Source organism: Peromyscus californicus, unplaced genomic scaffold (assembly GCF_007827085.1).
Source record: "Peromyscus californicus insignis strain IS unplaced genomic scaffold, ASM782708v3 Scaffold_20__1_contigs__length_68692818, whole genome shotgun sequence".
NCBI lineage: Eukaryota > Metazoa > Chordata > Mammalia > Rodentia > Cricetidae > Peromyscus > Peromyscus californicus.
Window position 1 is genome coordinate 5,809,301 of NW_026294503.1, and position 18,147 is coordinate 5,827,447.

Consider the following 18,147-nt stretch of genomic DNA (forward strand, 5'->3'; position numbering starts at 1 on the left):
TGGTGGTGCACACCTGAATCTCAGCACTCAGGTGGAGTCAGGAGATCGGGTATAGGCCATCCTCAGCTACGTAGTGAGTTGAAGGCTAACCTTGTCAAAGACCTTGTCAAAGAAGGAAGAGAGAGAGAGAGAGAGAGAGAGAGAGAGAGAGAGAGAGAGAGAGGAGAGGAGAGGAGAGGAGAGGAGAGGGGAGAGGGGAGAGGGGAGAGGGGAGAGGGGAGAGGGGAGAGGGGAGAGAGAGTGAGAGGGGAGAGAGTGAGAGGAGGGGGGAGAGGAGGGGGGAGAGAGACAGACAGACAGAGAGGGAGAGAATGTCATAAATGTTTGGTGGTGGGACAGAGAAGACTTCCCAAGGATACCCATGCAAGAGGGAGCAGTAATGAACTAGATCTCAGACTAGGTCAGAGATTTCAGCTTCTAAGCAGGCAGAGCAACTCTGTTTAAATCCAAATGAGGTGGAAAGTGTGAGCTAAGGCCTCCCAGAGTGAGCAGGTGAGTTTTAAGGTGAAAAGGAAGGACACTGAGAGGTGACAGGTTCATATGCAGAACCAGTCTGGCTCCAGTGTGAAATCAGATTGGGTGGACCTTGAGGGGAGTGGGGAGAATAAGCCCATTCGCTTCCTCATTTTAAAATTAGATCTATTCATTTTGTTTCATGTGTGTTTTACCTGCATGCATTTATGTGCATGATCGTGCTTGGTGCCTGCGGAGATCTGAAGAGGGTATCAGATCCTATGGTACTGGATTGAAGTGATTCTGAATCACTATGTGGGTGTTGGGTATCGAACTCCGGTCCTCTGCACGAGCACAAATGCTCCTAACCACTGAGCCACCACTCCAACTCCAGCTTCCTTCTAATGCTCCTCGAACCATGAGCACCAGCCCTTGCCTCTTCACAGGGTCTGACCTACTTTAACATCTATCACTAGGGGAGGATGGATCCTTTATTGAACTCAAAATAATTCATCCCCCTTACTGTGGCCTTCAAACCTAGCTCTTAGCTCCCTCTCTGGTGTCCCATCCACTTGTCATCCTGTGCCTCCCCTGGGTCTTAGTCTAGGAAAAGGGGAATTGAGAGATGGAAGTGGTCTGAGGGACAGAAGTAGATAAGTATAAGTCAAATCTGAGACGAGTCTGCAGTCTAAGAGGTTAATCCACATTAGCGCGTAGGCAGTGGCTGAAGCAAGGGTTTCAGGCTAATGGAAGAGGACCAGGGCCAGTGCTTGGGAGGCACTCAGGGGCCAGGCACTTGGAGGCTTAGAAACAAGACCATCTTTGCTGGGAGGGGGTGCCTGAAGACAGGACCCTGAGCAGTAGGAGACAAGAGCATATGAGCCCCGGACTAGTGAAGAACTGATGTTCCTAGTTAGCTAGAACCCTAGCTGATAAAGGATGGGCAGTCGTCCATGATGTGTGAGGTCCTGGGTTTGATCCCTGGCACCAGGAAAATAATAACAATAATCATGGATGGGACTCAGAGATTTGGGACTGAGAAAGTCAATGACAAAGGCAGACTTGTGGCGGACTTGGTAGGAGAAAAGGGCAGACAGCAAAGTTCTTCACACTCTGTCTGTAGCCAAAATAAACCTTACAACAAGGCTCAGGTCTAGAACCAGAAGGCACAGAGACCAGAGCCAGGCAACCCATGCTATTTCCACACCAAGATCAAAACTACACTCACATCCATGCCATAGCTTCTAAACACATACAAGTCAAGGACACTAAAGGCTGGTCCATGAACCCCAAAAGGCTGTGACTGCTGGGGAGCCCCACCACCACTCAGGTGAATGAAACTCAGTGTGAGTATGATCCTGGGAGTAGCCCTGAGGAGGGTCTTTGGGGACCATAAGTGTTTGTGGTTGGCATGGTAACCAGGAGACTATGACATACTTAAGGGTGGGCGGGGTCACAGAACACAAGCTTTAAAGTAAGTGAATCATGTGTGGCTCATTTAATTTTAAAGGAGGACTCTGAGCTGAGCTTAGAACAATTTTTTCCTCTGAGTGCCATTTCCCAAAGGTACTCACAGAACAATAAGGTGTGACCATAATGGCTGCACTGAGTTGTCTTTTGGACAGTGTTAGGAGGGACATAAAGAAGGTGGACAGAGAATTAAGGCAATTGAGATGTATCGACGAACTCAGCTCCCGCTGCCTGTGTGACTTATACATGCATCCGTACTGCTGCTGTGACCTGCACCCATACCCCTACTGCCTCTGCTACTCCAAGCGATCCCGCTCCTGTGGCCTGTGCGACCTCTACTACCCATGCTGCCTGTGTGACTACAAGCTCTACTGCCTTCGCCCATCACTCCGCAGCTTAGAGAGGAAAGCTATCCGCGCCATTGAGGATGAGAAAAGAGCGTTGGCCAAGTGAGAGGGTGTAATCTAGGCCTGCGTAGTCAGTGCAGCAGCTGCAGCAGCGGGAAGAAGCGGGGCAGTGGGGACAGGGACAGCTGAATAGACAGGAAAAGGGATCAAGACGACAACTCGGGTGGCCTAGGCAAGGCTTAAGAAAAGTGGGTCCGTGGTGGGAATAGTGAGGTTCTCCAGAGGCAGCGTGAGGTGGTGGGCTGGCAAAATTGGTGGGAGTCTACAGTGAGAGTGCCAGTGTGGTACAGAAGGTGGTCTTAATGAGGGAGAGAAATGGCAGGTGTCGTTAAAAAGCTACTGGAAGCAGCAAGCTCAACATTTCTTCTGGGTATGACTCAAGTGAGTATTTCTGGGCTTGCAGAAATGACTGCAGGAGAAGTCATAATCATTGATCAAACCTTTAATGTTTGCCAGAAGCCTCAGGAGTAGAGAGTGGACTGAACGCCAGAGGCATTTCCTCTGTGCGTGGAAACCTTTCTCTTATCCAGTCTCAGGGCTGCTCTGTTGGCCTCCCTTTCCAACCTCAGGAGGGATGTGTGACAGCCTTCACAGAAGATTCAAATGGGGTTTTCACTGAATTGGGTAATTTAACAGGGGGAGTTGGTATATTTCTTTAACCCTTTCCTAACTTTTCACATATACCTATATTCTACATAGATGAGGGGCACTGTCCCCTGGTTAAACACGAAGTAAGGATTAAAGAACCAGGTGTGGTGGCTGACTCCTGGAGATCCTTGCACTTGGGAGGCAGAGGCAGGAGGATCACAGGTTCTTGGCCAGCTTCTGATTCATAGAGCATGAGGTCAGCTTGGGCTATGTGAGACTGTTTCAAAAAATTTTTTAAAAATGGGATTGAAAAGTTGGAAAGTTCTTTTATATATGGATACATTAAGTGAAAAGGCAAGAGGCAGAAAAATCATGTTTAATAAGGGACTATTCTTAAAAATAGAGCAGAAACAGATATGATATATAGGAAGATGAACAGATGGATGAATGGAAGGATTAATGGGTGTGTGCCTGGACAAAGCCCTTGACAACAGTGACTGTGATGTTTTATTGAGAAGGGTAATGGGACAATTGCTGCTGATGTCATCAGTTACAAGGTCAGAAGCAGACTTACCTAACAATCTGGGATGGAGTAGTCACAAATTTATCTACAATTTTGAACCAATGCTTATTTTAATTCCTCAGGATGTCAAGTTCTTACACTCACACTGTGAAATAGGGACTAGTTACTATTTGCTCTTTGTGAGTTGGTCTGTGTCTTCTCTCCATGGCTCTATGTCATCTGGCTTAGTCATCTGGCTGCCCCCACTTCCAGGGCAGACTTTTTTCTGCCCACTATCTGTGTCCTCTTGCCTTTCCACAAGACTGTTTCTTGGCACACCGTAGACTCCACCTCAAGCCTTGCTCTCAAGAGTGATTCAGAGAGAGCAGCGCTTTCTCCAGTCTGTGGTACTTTCCCTGGTAGTGTCTGCGTCTCCTCAGTACCAGCAGCATATATGAAGTGGATGGTGTCCTTCCTTAGTTCCTGGACCTGTGAGCCTCAGGTTTGCCCTCCCTTATCTCTTCCCCAGCACTTTTCTTCCAATTCACGCCACCTTGCAAAAGTTCTGCGCTCTATTTCCATCAGCCTGACATTTCACTGTCTGGAAGGAGTCAGAGTCAGCTACAACCCCGCAGCTTCAGTTTTCCTGATGGGGGTAAAAGCGGTAAAGTCCAGATCTGAGCTCCGATCCCAAAGGACTCATGACTAATTTTTCTTCCAATGAAGTGCCTTCTTTCTTATCTTTAATCTAGCTCCTGACCTGTGACTGAATAAGTCTCAAAATAATCAATCTCCATTCAGTTTTGTTTTGTTTTTTAAACCATCTTTGGTGTGAAACTGTGCTCAAGGCTTTTTGAGTTTAGAATTCATGTTTGTGTGACCTTTTGCCCCTTTAAAGAATGACTGGGCATCGGTGAGCTGTGACTTGTCTTTTCAGATGTCTGACTATGTGGTCCAGAAGATTCTCTGTCTTGATCTGTAATTGCCTCAGCTATATTGAGCTTTTTTTCCCTCTGTGTGCAAGTCTTCCATGTCTCCAGTGTTTCCTTGTCAAGAAGACTGAATTACAGTTTTAAAATGCCCTCCACAAGTATCTGCCATTGGATGGATGTGTGTGTACAGTGGGCTGTTTTTAGACAAGGTTTTACAAGTCCTGCTCACTGCTATTGTTTCTCAAGCAGCTGCTTTAGAAGACAGTGTCTTCCTGAGCAGGGACCAGACTCAGCTCTTCTGTTTCCTTAGCCGCTTCCCGATTTTCCTGGTCTCGCCTGTTGCACTCCAAGCTCTGGCAGTGGCCTGTCTCTTCCCTCACTTTTGGATTCAAAGGGATGGTGGTGACAATTGGGTTTTCTTTCATGAAGCCATGCCACCAGCCTGAGTTAAGCTTGTACATCCACACTTCAAGGGCTTCCCTGTCTCTTGTACTTAAGCTAGAGAAACTGACAAAACCCTGTCCTTCCTCAATCCTGTCTAGTGACTGGACGCTCGTGGTGCCGCTGACTCCTGGCTTGAGTCCTTTCGAGCTGGTGCACCTTAGTTGGCAGTTGTGCCCTTGAGCTGCACTGGGCTCAACCTCTGTGCCCTTTCCTAGAGACCAATCCCGAGACGGCCTTCCAGCCGCTCACGCAAGCATCTGTGGTTAGTCTGACTCTTAATAAGAAATTCCCTGGAAAATTCCACACACAAAATATGCCATCTTAAAACCTCAAATACTTCTCTTCTCTTTTACATTCACACTATGAGTATGAGGTTTTCACTGAATCTACTCAGTCAATGAGGCTGATGCAAGGCAGAGGTTTTATGGCTACCAAAAAGTTGACTTCCCTTCCCACTTGCTGCTTCTGGGTCCACTGAAAGATGGAAGTAAGCTGCCTCTTTAGTGTCTTTTATATTTTTTCAAACCCCTAGGTCTCAGAATCCATCATCATTTGACTACACAGGGCAGAGCTGATGCCCATGTAGGTCAAATGCAGCTTTTAATTTTATTTTCTGTGCTAGAAATAAAACCGAGGTCCTTGTGTATGCTAAGTAAGTATTCTATCACTGAATTACCCTCCAGTCTTAGATGAGTGTTATTTGATTTAACCTTTTCCTTTAATGATACAGGCTTGGGAGTTGTTCACCGAAGGTCTCAGACTTACAGTAAAGCTGTTTAAGGTAGAGCCTACATAGCCTGATAAAGAGGACTTACAGCTCATGGAGTAAAAACTAGATACCTAGCATTTCCTGTTTAATATCCCTAATGCCCTGGTCGGCTATTGTCTCAGTCATTTTCTGACAATGAAACATTAAGGAGCAGTGTTCTTGATGACTAGGAGGTGGCAGAGCAAAGAAAGCCACATCTGCCAGAGTCCAGAGCACAGGTGCATAGCAACCTGTCAGTTTTCAGTGTGACCCTGAACCAGTGTTAGCGGCGCCACCCGGAACTTACTAGACAGACAAAGTCTCGGCTCTATACCAACCCAGGGAAGCTAGAGCTCAGGTGGGAGCCAGACACCTGTGTTGTGTGAGCCCTGCTGGAAGAAGGATGCCCCTGCACCACACAACCTGCTCTCTGCTGCAGAGTGACATCCGTCTACTCCACAAGTCTGAGGAAAGGAGGAAAGCAGGAAAAGAAAGCAGAGAGGGGCCAGGAGACGGCTCAATGCCTAGAGTGCTCGCCTCACAAGCATGGAGACCTGAGTTCAGATCTGCAGCACCCACATCGAAAAGCTGGGTGCTGTGGCATCTAGAGCCCCAGCACTGGGAAGGTAGAGACAGGAAGACCTCAGGGTGCTAATCAGTGAGGTCCACATTCAGAGAGAGACCCTGTCTCAAAAATCTAAGGTTGCCTGATATCAATCTGGCCTCCACTCACACATGTGCACACACATGAACATATGTACACCCACGGGGCAGGGGCACAAGGAGGCAGGTGAAGATAAAAGATGTGAGGAGTGGGGTTTAGGTAGCTCTTTGGAATGGGTTTAAATTCAAGAGAAAAAGAATGTCCCAGTGAAGTCTAGAGGGCCCTGTGCTCTTCAGAGTCACGTCTTTGTTATGTTCTCCCTCACTGGGTTGGAACTGATCTTTCTGGAAACAGCTGAGTATATAACTCTACAAGAAAGGCAGGGTGTTTTGCATTCAAGAGTGTGGTTGGACATAGGAGTGAACACAGCCATGACCAGGAGAAAATAGGGGAACTCTGTGCACAAGCATAGTTCCCCCACAAGCTGACAAGCTTCCCTTAATCTAAGGGAGCAGGGCACAGGAGGCCCTGTCCCCTGCTTAGAACCTTACAGTCATGGAAAAACCCATTTCAGGTTGTGGATAATCCACCAGGCAAGAAACATGTTCCAAGTTCAGAGTTGAGTTTGATGAGTCAAATGTGGCCCCAACAAATTCTCCTACAACCACACATTCCTACTCATAACCATTAATGTAGAAAAGATAAGAAACCTGGCCTGGCTGAAAGTTTGAGGAAGTCTTCTGAAGACTCAACGTGTGGGACCCTTGGATGGTGTGGAACCCCTGGACAGTGTGGGGCCCCTGGACAGTGTGGGGCCCCTGGACAGTGTGGGACCCCTGGACAGTGTGGGGCCCCTGGACAGTGTGGGGCCCCTGGACAGTGTGGGGCCCCTGGACAGCTAGGGACTCCTGGACATTGTGGGGCTCCTGGACAGTATGGGACCCCTGGACAGTGTGGGGCCCCTGGACAGCTAGGGACCCCTGGACAGTGTGGGGCCCCTGGACAGCTAGGGACCCCTGGACAGTGTGGGGCCCCTGGACAGCTAGGGACCCCTGGACAGTACTGCAAGGCCAAAGGAGCCAAGGTGACAGGAAGAGAGGAAGGCAAGGAGGGGCCAGCAATCCAATACATTTGACTGTAGCTGGGACTCAGGTGTCTAAGAGGACACAGATCTGAAAATTGGCTGTGATTGGCGAGTCAGGTTCCCAGGTTAGGCTCTAGTTCCTGTGATGAACAGGCCGAGCTTTTCCTAGAAGAATCAGCTGAGGCTTAGGGAACCTGCTTGGGATTCTTGGCTGGCTTGCTTTTGTTAGTCCTGGCCCACCTTCACTATCATTAATGTCAGGATTCCATGCTTCTCATCTAAACAAGACAGATAACTTCTCATCTAAACAAGAGAGATAACTCAGCAGTTAGGAGCATTTGCTGTTCTTCCAGGGGCCCTGAGTTCAGTTCCCAGCACCCACTTCAGGCTGCTGGCAATCATCTGTAACTCCAGCTCCAGGGTACCCGATGACTCTGACCTCTTCAGATAGCTACACTCACATTCACAAACACACACACACACACACACACACACACACACACACACACACACACACACACACCTACAAATAGTTAAAATACAATAAAAATAAATCTTCAAAAAAATTTAAAGTGCCACAATGATAATCTCACCACAGGCTTGTAGTGAAGTTTAAACAAAGCACAACCTCTTGGCACCCTTAGCACCTGCAAGGAGCATTTTAAGAAAAAAGAAAACAAAGGCCTCCCCTCCTGGTTGAGTGTCAAGCAACACTAAATGCATTTCATGCACCGGGTAAGCACAACCATCCGGTAGGTGGGTTACTCATTACTGTCCCAGTGTAACTGAGGCATAGGAAGCTCAACAACTTGTCTGCACAGCAGAGCCAAGGTGTGAGGGAAGAGAGCCCAGTTCTGGGGTCACTGCTCTGCTTGGGTACTTTGCCCCTGCCTCTCAAAAAGAGTTCTTTTTATTTATGTGTTTATCTCTGTGTGAGCATGTGCGCATGAGTGCAGGTGCCCAAAGAGTTACCAGAAGAGGTTGCCAGATCCCCTGGAGCTAGTTACAGGGGGTTGTGAGCTTCCTGAGAGGGTGCTGGGGACTGAACTTGGGTCCTTTGGAAGAGTTGCAAGGGCTCTTACCTGCGGAGCCATCTGTCCAGCCCAGCTTTCCTATCTCTTGATGTATCCTAACTGCTCAATTAGTGTGAGCTGCTGGTAATAAGGATGTACACAGCAGGGCTGTTGAGTAGCAGCCATGGCAGTGGTGTTCAGCAGCCAGCTCTTCAAGGCTCCAGTTTGTAGCTTACTCCACTCACCCCGGCATGAATGTCCCTCTGATGAATGAGGAGCTGGGGAAACGCACACACACAACAAACTCTTGCAAGAAGATAGGATCGGTGGCAGCGCACCACTGGGAGATCACTGCAGATCTGATCCACACTGGCAGCCAGACAAACTGGTTTTCCACTGACAGGAGCTGTCCAGGGTCTCTCCTGGGCCAAGGAAGAACCAGGCCAGAGCTCTCTTGCATTGTCCTTTGCCGATGAGCTTTCTGGTGGAGTGTCTGCCTGTTTGTCTGTCTGCCCCATGATGGTCTAAAAGGGAGGATCATGCTTTGGTGTCCAGCTTATCTTTCAACTGTTGGGCTCAAGCAATCCTCCTGCCTCACCTTCTGGAATAGTTGGGTCTACAGACACACACTGGTATTCCTGGCTTTGATCTTTAAGATGCAGTGTTCAAATGCTAGCTTACTGGTTGTGTCTCATTAAAAAAAAAAAAGCCTTGAGCTGGGGTGTAGCCTAGCTGAGAGTGCTTCCCTAACATGGAGGAGGCTCAAACCTCAGCATCAGAAAACCAAAACTGTTTGTACACGATGAAATAACAGTAACGCTAACGGTGGTAATCAAGCAAGATGCATTATGAGCCAAGCGCAGTGTTGAGTAAAACATCATCGTCTCATTTAGCCCTCCGTCAGTGTTGTGATGTATTAGCACCATTATCACAGGGAAGGAAACTGATTAGTGACAGAGAGGCTAAGGGGCAGGCCAAGTTTCCGTAACTTATAGCAGGAGGGGCTGGATTTGAGCATTAGAGAAAGATCTGAATGGCCAACGGATTTCGAGCAGGTTGACTTGAGGCGAAAAGGGGTGGGGGTAGGGTTGTGTGTTGTCCAGAGGTCTAATCTCTCTTCTCCCTTCCGCCCCTTCCAACCACAGACTCAGAAGGACGACGAACAGAATTCTGGCCTCCTCTTGCTGCAGCAGCAACATTTTAGGGTCAGTGAATGTGTGCGGCTTTGAGCCTGATCAAGTCAAGGTGCGAGTTAAAGATGGAAAAGTCTGTGTGTCCGCCGAGAGGGAGAACAGGTATGATTGCCTCGGATCCAAAAAGTACAGTTACATGAACATCTGCAAGGAGTTCAGCTTGCCGCCATGTGTGGATGAGAAAGACGTGACCTACTCCTACGGGCTCGGCAGCTGCGTCAAGATCGAGTCTCCGTGCTACCCTTGCACATCTCCCTGCAACCCCTGCAACCCCTGTAACCCCTGCAGCCCCTGTAGCCCCTGTGGGCCCTGCGGCCCCTGTGGGCCCTGTGGCCCCTGTGACCCCTGTAACCCCTGCTACCCCTGTGGAAGCCGATTCTCCTGTAGGAAGATGATCTTGTAAGGCGTGTGTAAGAACCTATGTCTTAGCAGAAGTCAGTTCTCCAGCCAGGCAGCTCTTCAGCATCTCTCTTCCCCTTCCTATAGCCCGTGTGGTTCAAGTAGGTAGGAAACTGAATACATAACTGCAATCTGATGCCGCTGTGTGCTAGTCTTTTGCTATGACCCCCTCACCCCCACCCCAGAGTTAGCTGATTGAAGGATTAAAGGACAGGATAGAAGGTGAGATGAGATCTGCCCTCCACATCCTTCATATCCAACAACCTCTAAACTCACAGGCATTCCTCGACACTAAGTAATCCTGTGAAATGGCCCTGCCTGAAAAGAACACGCTTAGGGTAGTTTAGGTGGAAGATAATACTCAGTGAGGATTTGCTGGTGATGTGACCTCCTTCCCAAGCCCAACAGGACTGTGGATTTTACCTGGGGACCAGACAATCCTTAAAAGAATACAGCAATGTGCGGCATGTCCGCAGATCCCAGAGCAGGGCAGCCACTGAACTTCAGTGTTTCAGCATTCCTGCAGCTTCGACTCTCCCCCTCTGGCTCAAGGTAGTTTGCAGTCTCCTGGGGATTTATTGCAACTCTCTTTTTCCAATTCTTGAAACTGGTTTTGGGCAGAAGGTCAATGCAAAGGTCAGGAGCAGGAGAGTACAGTTTCAGCAACTGATGGTGTAGTTCACTTGTGTTTGGGTCCTTACTGACGTAGCTCAAGAGCCGTTGTTTGTTTTTGAGGTTGGTCTTACTGTGTAACTCTGACTGTCTGGAAAACTCATTATATAAGATAAGACTGGCCTCAAACGCACACAAGTCTACCTGTCTCTGCCTCCTGAGTGCTGGGACCACGCCTGGCTCTTGATGACTAGGGAAAAGGGAAGTATGAAGGAAGAATGAAGGGACGCTGGGGAGGAACTGGCTGAAGCTGGTCTCAGATTCTTAGAGGAAACACAAACTCCTGTTTGCGTAGCTGAGTCCTGTCATCGCCTGTGGATTAGTTTCCTCTGTGTGAGCTGCACTGGGGAGTTACCTGAGGAGCTGTAAAAATATGGATGCCAGGCTAAGAAGATGGTTCAGTTGGTAAGAATGCAGGCTGCACAAGTGTGAGGACCTGAGTTCAAATCCCCAGGACCCACTCAAAGTTGGGCATGACGTGTAACCCCAGCACTGGCCTAGCCTAAGTAATGAGCTCCCAGTGCATTCAGCGTATTACCTGGGGTTCTCTAGAGGAACAGAACCAGGAGAGTGAGTGTACATTTAAAGAAACATATTCAGTTGGCTTACACAATACGGTCTGGGCGTCTAACGTGGCTGCCTCACACCAAAGCTGCAGAGAACGCGGCCGTTTCTCAGTCCACAAGGCTTGCTGTCTCAGCAGTCCCATTCTGACACTGAAGGGTCCTGGGGAGCCTGGTCTTCAACCCCTGTTGGAAGGTCCCCCCAGCAGGGTTCTGACGTCAGTGAGGGAACATGGCGGTGACAGCAGCAGTCAGCGCTCGTGAATGTGCCAGCCAGAGCAAAGGCAAGCATTCGAAAGCAAAGCTTATTTCTTGGGCCTTTTTTTTGGGCTGCCACCAGAGCACAGCCCATGTGTGGGGTGGGTCTCCCCACTCCACATAACAGATGGAGAAAAGCCCTCACAAATGAGCCTGGAGGCTTGCCTTTCAACTGCTTCCAAATCCAATCAAGGTTACATTCAAGATTAGCTGTGACAGTGAGAGACACCTCTCTCTCTAAAGGAGGTAAGGTGGGGAACAAGGGAAGACACCCTTGTCTTCCTCAGGCTTCTGCGCATGCACACATAGCCACACATCCCTACACTCATGTGCATACACAATACACACCACACCATACACAGCACCACAGTACACACACATGCACACATAGCCACATATCCCTACACTCATGTGCATATACAATACACACCACACCATATACAACACTACAGTACACACACATGCACACATAGCCACACATCCCTACACTCATGTGTATACACAATACACACCACACCACACCATACACAGCACCACAGTATACACACATGCACACATAGCCACATATCCCTACACTCATGTGCATACACAATACACACCACACCATACCATACACAGCACCACAGTACACACACATGCACACATAGACACACATCCCTACACTCATGTGTATACACAATACACACCACACCACACCATACACAGCACCACAGTATACACACATGCACACATAGCCACACATCCCTACACTCATGTGCATACACAATACACACCACACCATACCATACACAGCACCACAGTACACACACATGCACACATAGACACACATCCCTACACTCATGTGCATACACAATACACACCACACCACACCATACACAGCACCACAGTATACACACCTGCACACATAGACACCCATCCCTACACTCATGTGCATACACAATACACACCACACCATACCATATACAGCACCACAGTACACATGCATACACACACACACACACACACACACACTTAAACGTTCATGTATGTCCAGTGGTAGAGCTTGCCTCACATGGTTAGGGCCCAGAGTCCGGTCTGTACAATCTTTCTCCCTGCAATCAATCTCTCCAGAGATTAAAATGCTAATCACCTCATGAGACAGCCTGGGCAGCAAGATCTTTAAACGTTTCCCCAGGTAATTCAAGCTCTGGGCATTCATAAAGCCCTGTGAGCCTTTCTTTCAAAGCCTCCTTCAAGTTCAAGGTTTGAGAATACTAAGAGTGACAGCAGACATATCTGGCTTTCAGCCGAGGGAAGGAATGGCCCTCTAATATAAATGTTGAATAAAAACCCTGAGCCATTTCCAAAATCAATTACCTAACAGCTATCCATTTGAGTGTACCAAACTCTGGCCTCACCCTTCTGTCTTGCCAAGTTTTCACTAAATGTTGACGTACATATTCTAGTTTCTAAGTTATAAACTTTTGAAAATGCCTTTGAAAAAGTTTCTCCCTATCCAGCTTAGCCCATGGGAAGTGACCCCTCAAACAGGCAGCAAGCTCAGCCCTCCTAAGAGCACTACTCCAGGACTCGTGGAACGAGTCACGCTTTTATTTCTCCTGCTAATGTAGTAATTCACCCACTCATTCACCAGCCCACTGGCCAGACATGCCAGATACTGTGCTCCACAGTGAATGGAGAGAAAGACACTTTCACAGGGGTATTAAACTCAAGGAGGGCACATCAGAAGGGTACGAGGTGGAGAATGGGGAGATGCCGAAAAAATTACACTTATGATGAGTAGGAAAGGCCAGAGGTCTTCAGACCAGTCCCCAACATTGCCATGGTGGGCACTGTTAACATCACTGCCTTGAACCACGCCTCTGGGAAGTCGGGGGCCGGCCTCAGGAGAACCAGCTGGCCACCTCTGCTTACCATCAACACAGGGGGAAAAAATGATAAATAAGAGTTGGGTCTGTTACCTGGCAGGGGAGATACCATGATCACAAAGGTGGTTTTCCCAGGGCGAGGCTTATCCATTGCACTCCGGATGTGCTGACCCCTGCGATTTCCCCAAATGCGGGAAACTCGACTGCATAATTTGTGGTAGTGGGGGACTGCGTTCGCGCTCTCCCCTGTTAAGAGTAAAAAATTAAAAAAAAAAAAAAAGAGTTGGGTCTGGCAAGATGGTTCAGTGGATGGAGAATTTGCCGCTGAGCCCGACAACCTGAGACCAACATGGTGGAAGGAGAGAACCAGTTCTCTCCTGACCTCCACATACGTGCCAGGGCACACACGCATGAGCGCACACACACTAAATGAACATAATAAAACAGAGTTTTAAAAAGACAAGGGTTTATAGACTGAGTACTTGCCCTGAGTTGAGGTACAGTGCCAAGAGCTATTGTTAATAGATACCTTTCTGGAAATTTCTGTAGAGAAGGCAAGACTAGTGCCCACAATATAATTTGAAATGCTTGACTGTGTATTCAGAAGGCATTGTCTGTGTACCTCTGACATCAGAGAAGGATGTATGGGGTGAAGTCAGAGGAGGAGGGAGAATGTGTGAGCCTCACCTGGGGCCTTGGAAAAGGCATGTGGTAGGGCCTTCTCCATGAACTAGTAGAGACCAGGGAGGAAATGGATAATAGAGAAAAGAAAACAAGCATTTGCCATTTCCAAAGTTGTGTTTGGATGGTTTTACAGAACCTTGGGCTTGCACAGCTCTGCCATGACCTTGAAAGCAGTTTTGCAGAACAGAGTGCAATCTTAAATACTCTACTTCATGTATTCCTGAAGGAAGATGGGGACAAGGAAGAGGCTGGAATGGACAGAGGAAGAAAGAAGCTTGGATGGTGTTAGTTTCTTTCCCTGTTGCTGTGGTAAACTACTCTGATAGAAGTACCTCAAGGGGAAAAGGTTTGTTTCAACTCAAAGTTCAAGGTTACAGTCCATCACGGAAGGAAATGAAGGCAGCGGGAGCCTAGAGCCTCCAGTCACATCACACCCACACTCAGGAAGCAGAGAAAGATGAATGCACGTGGCTGCTCAGCTGCCTTTCTCCTCTTACACAGTCCAGGACCCCAGCCAGGGAATGGTGCTGCCCACAGTGGGCAGATCTTCCCACCTCGGTGAATACAATCCCCATGGGCATGCCCAGAGGCCCATCTTCTACACGTTTCAAGATCCTTTCAAGTTCACTGCACTAATGGTCACAGCTGGAACTGACAGGCGAGAAGGCTCTAGTTCTCTATCCATGTGTGTGCAATGAGTGGATGATAAACCAGGTAAATGTGCAACCTCTGAACATGAACACGGTCACCAAGTATTGTCAAGGTTGGAGATGAAGGTGCCTGAACTTCTTAGTGCTCATGGAGTATATTCTAGAGCCAAAGAGTTTTTTAACTGAGTCATGAATAAGAACTTTCACAGGCCTAGTACTGACAGACGTCTTTCCCTAGTACTGCTTGATTTCTTTCAAAACCTACATGGTTTTATAAAATGTCTAATAAAATGATATTAAAGGAGCTAGAGAGATGGCTTAGCAGTTCAGAGCACTTGCTGTTCCTGCAGAATACTGGGGTTCAGTTCCAAGCACCCACATGGCAGCTCACAACTGTTGACTTCAGTTGCAGGGCACCCAGCACACCTTTCTGGCCTCCAGGAGCACAGCACAGATGTGCTGCACATACATACATGAAGTGAACACTCATACACTTAAAAATAAATCTAAACAAATGGTACTAACAATCCCCTTCAGTTGACTGTTCTCTCCCAAAATAGTTTGAATTGGTGAAATTGTTCTTATATCTAGAACTAGTGAACTTCATAGAAAGATATCTAAATTTCTGGGACTGGGGATGTAGCTCTCTACACGATTCCTTTTCCTGCCTCTGTCTCTCCGTGTTCCTCTTCCTCTCTCCTACACACGAGCGTCACAGACTAGGTAAGTTTTTGACTCTGATTTAACCCTTCAGCTCAGGAAACGATGTAAAAAATGATGTCAGAAGTTCTTACTAACCCAGAAGAGAGTGATTTTAAAGGAAACTTGGGGCAGGGGAGGGTGTTGCTAGGTGACCCAGATTAACTCCCATGACTCTGCAGGGCCTTCAGAGGCTTGGGTGTCACATGACTTATGGTCATGAGGAGAGTGTACATGACCCTTGAAAGAAATGCATCTTTCCAGTTTGGAGAGGTTTGGTAATAAAAGCCAGGTATGTGGTACTCCCAGCAACCCCAGCCATTAAAGAGCTAAGGCAGAGAATTCGGAGTTGAAGATCAGCCTAAGCCACATAAGAAGACCCTACATAACAAAACAAAACAAGATATAACACTGTCTTAGAGTTTACTATTGCTCTGAAGAGACACTAAGACCATGGAAGCTCTTATAAAGAGTTTAATTGGGGTGGCTTGCTTACAGTTTCAGAGGTTCAGTCCATTATGATCATGAAGGACAGTATGGCAGCCTGCAGGCAGACATGGTGTTGGAGCTGAGAGGGTTACATCTGGCAGGCTGCAGGCAGTCAACTGTCACATTGAGGGAAGCTTGAGAAAAAGAGATCTCAAAGCTGGTCCCCACAGTGACACACTTCCCTTTGGGAATCATTTTCTTTCAAACATCACAAACACAAAACCAGAACCCATCCATCATGTAGGTATCTAGATAAAATTTATCAGACTTAACTACTCTCCCTCTAAACTACATCAAGCCCTTCTTCCAGTGTTAGGGGCACAAATGTCTGCAAACCTGGCCCCCATCCCACCACACACTGGAGGCTTGTAAGCCTTGACCTTCAGCCAGGACAAGACCTGTGATCAGCACGAGAGCCCGAGTGTGCTTCTGAGCATCTGTGTCAGAGGGTTGTGGATCCAGGACACAAGGCTGGTGTTTAAATCCATCTGTCCCTGTTCCTAGGACACGTGACCCACTGGTGGAGCCTCTTCTACCAGGTCACCCTTGTGATGGAAAAAGTCCCAGTCTTGGTGGACCAGACCACCAAGCTCTGAGGAGCCAGGATTTCCAGTTAAGGTTCTGCACAGTACTCTCTTCAACTCAAACTCCAGTGGGAACTGCATTTTCATACACCAAACTGAGCAAAGAGCCAGGCAGCATGTTCCTCTGGCTGGCTGCCATGTTCCTTCTTATCTGAGCACCTAGAACCTTCTAAGACTTCTTCCCTATCCTGCACCTGTGTGTATCCAAGGTGGATCTGGCCTGTGATTTTCAGTGAAAAGTCTAACAGTGGTACAAAAACACACACTTTATTATATATAAAGTAACTGCTTTTTCTGGTTGGGAGTTTGTGTCTGCAATCCTGACACTCGGGAAGCCTGAAGCAGGAGAATTCAACTTTAAGGCCAACCTGGTCTACAGGGTTAAGCTCCTGTCTCAAAACAAAATGTGTGTGTGTGTGTGTGTGTGTGTGTGTGTGTGTGTGTGTGTGTGTGTGTGTGTAAGAGAAAGAGAGAAGCATTTTCATTTAAGATAGAATATAGAAAGAATCACAGCAAACATCGAGCATTAAAGCCATTTTCACTAACAACTTCTGTAGTTAATATCTCTTGTGAAGGAATATGATTACCATGTTTCTGGAAACAAAGTCAGACACAAACTTTGTTCTTTAAAAAATATGTTTATAGTTATTAAAACCATTTTCATTGATTCTTTGTTGTTGTTGTTGTGTTTTTTTGAAACAGGGTTTCTCTGTGTAATAGCCCTGGCTGTCCCGGAATTCACTCTCTAGACCAGGCTGGCCTTGAACTCACAGAGATCCGACTGCCTCTGCCTCCTGGGATTAAAGGCGTGCACCACCACCGCCCGGCTGCAGTATTTCTACGGGTACAATGAACATCCTAGATTTTCTGGAACAACCAGATCTCAGTGGCATGGTGATTAGGGACAAGAATATGTGGTCCCCATGGGTCACCTGTGTGAGGTCAAGACTGAGGAATAGGGTAAGGAGCTAGCACAGACCCCTCCGGAAGTCCTGAGAGCAGCAGGAGAAAGGGGAAGGGACACAAAAGACCTTTGGGACTATCTGGCAGCCTGAGGAAGACAGCCCAACAGTCAGAACGTGGGAGACCGGACTCCTCCAAACAAAACGACTTGACACAGGCCAGGCTGCATCTGCGAGGAAGCTTCCTTTGTTTGATACTCTGTATCAGTTACCATTGCTACAACAAAATCCCTGACAAAGGCGAGGGAAGAAAGGAAGCATTTAGTCTACCCCGCTGTTCAAGGACACAGTCGGTCATGGTGGGGAAGTCTGGCAGCGGGATCCTGAGCCTGCTCAGGATTACATTGTGTCCATCGCTGAAGCAGTGGGTGATGGATGCCAATTTTCTCCTTTGTTCAGCCCAGGTCCCCAGCCCACAGAATGGGGCCACACACAGTAAGGGGTGGGTCTTTCCACCTTGGTTAACCTACTCTATGTGCTCTCTCACGGTACACAGAGGCCCATCTCCTAGGTAAGTCTAGGTCCCGTCCGGTTGTCAATATTAACCAAAACTGTTTTGTTTTGTTTTTAAAAGGGGGTAGGGTTACTATATAGCTCAAACTGGCTTCTAACTCATTGACCTCCTGCCTCAGCATCTCAAGTAGTTGTGATTATAAGTGTATACCAGCATATCCAGTAAAGAAGTCTCCTTGAGTCTCTACCTTCCTGTGTCACTAGCATAGAAATGGGTTAGCCTTTACAGCCTCACATGGGCCTGTGAGGAGGTTCTACCTCCTCATAAGGATGTGAATTCGAGAAGGATAGACCCATACAACTCGTTTGTAGGAAAAGCTTTTGTTTCTTCCTCCATGAGTTAAGTCCAAAGCAGGGCCCCAAAATTG

At 47.8% G+C, this 18,147-nt stretch overlaps 1 protein-coding gene and 1 non-coding gene across 2 annotated transcripts; both read left to right on the top strand.

The window, feature by feature from the left end:
• Positions 1-295: 295 nt before the first annotated feature.
• Odf1 (outer dense fiber of sperm tails 1) lies at positions 296-12,313 on the top strand. Its single transcript, XM_052747644.1, has 2 exons — positions 296-2,372; positions 9,391-12,313. Exons 1-2 carry the CDS (start codon positions 2,050-2,052, stop codon positions 9,839-9,841), a joined length of 774 nt encoding a protein of 257 aa, XP_052603604.1. The 5' UTR covers positions 296-2,049; the 3' UTR covers positions 9,842-12,313.
• A 970-nt stretch (positions 12,314-13,283) lies between these two features.
• LOC128117257 (U1 spliceosomal RNA) lies at positions 13,284-13,447 on the top strand. Its single transcript, XR_008220747.1, has one exon. It is a non-coding gene; the product is annotated as a U1 spliceosomal RNA (small nuclear RNA).
• Positions 13,448-18,147: the final 4,700 nt, after the last annotated feature.

Coding starts and splice junctions, on each gene's coding strand:
- Odf1 (XM_052747644.1), top strand. CDS start 2,050: ATGGCTGCACTGAGTTGTCTTTTGGACAGTGTTAGGAGGGACATAAAG. Junction 2,373..9,390: donor GAGAAAAGAGCGTTGGCCAA/GTGAGAGGGTGT, acceptor TTCCAACCACAG/ACTCAGAAGGACGACGAACA.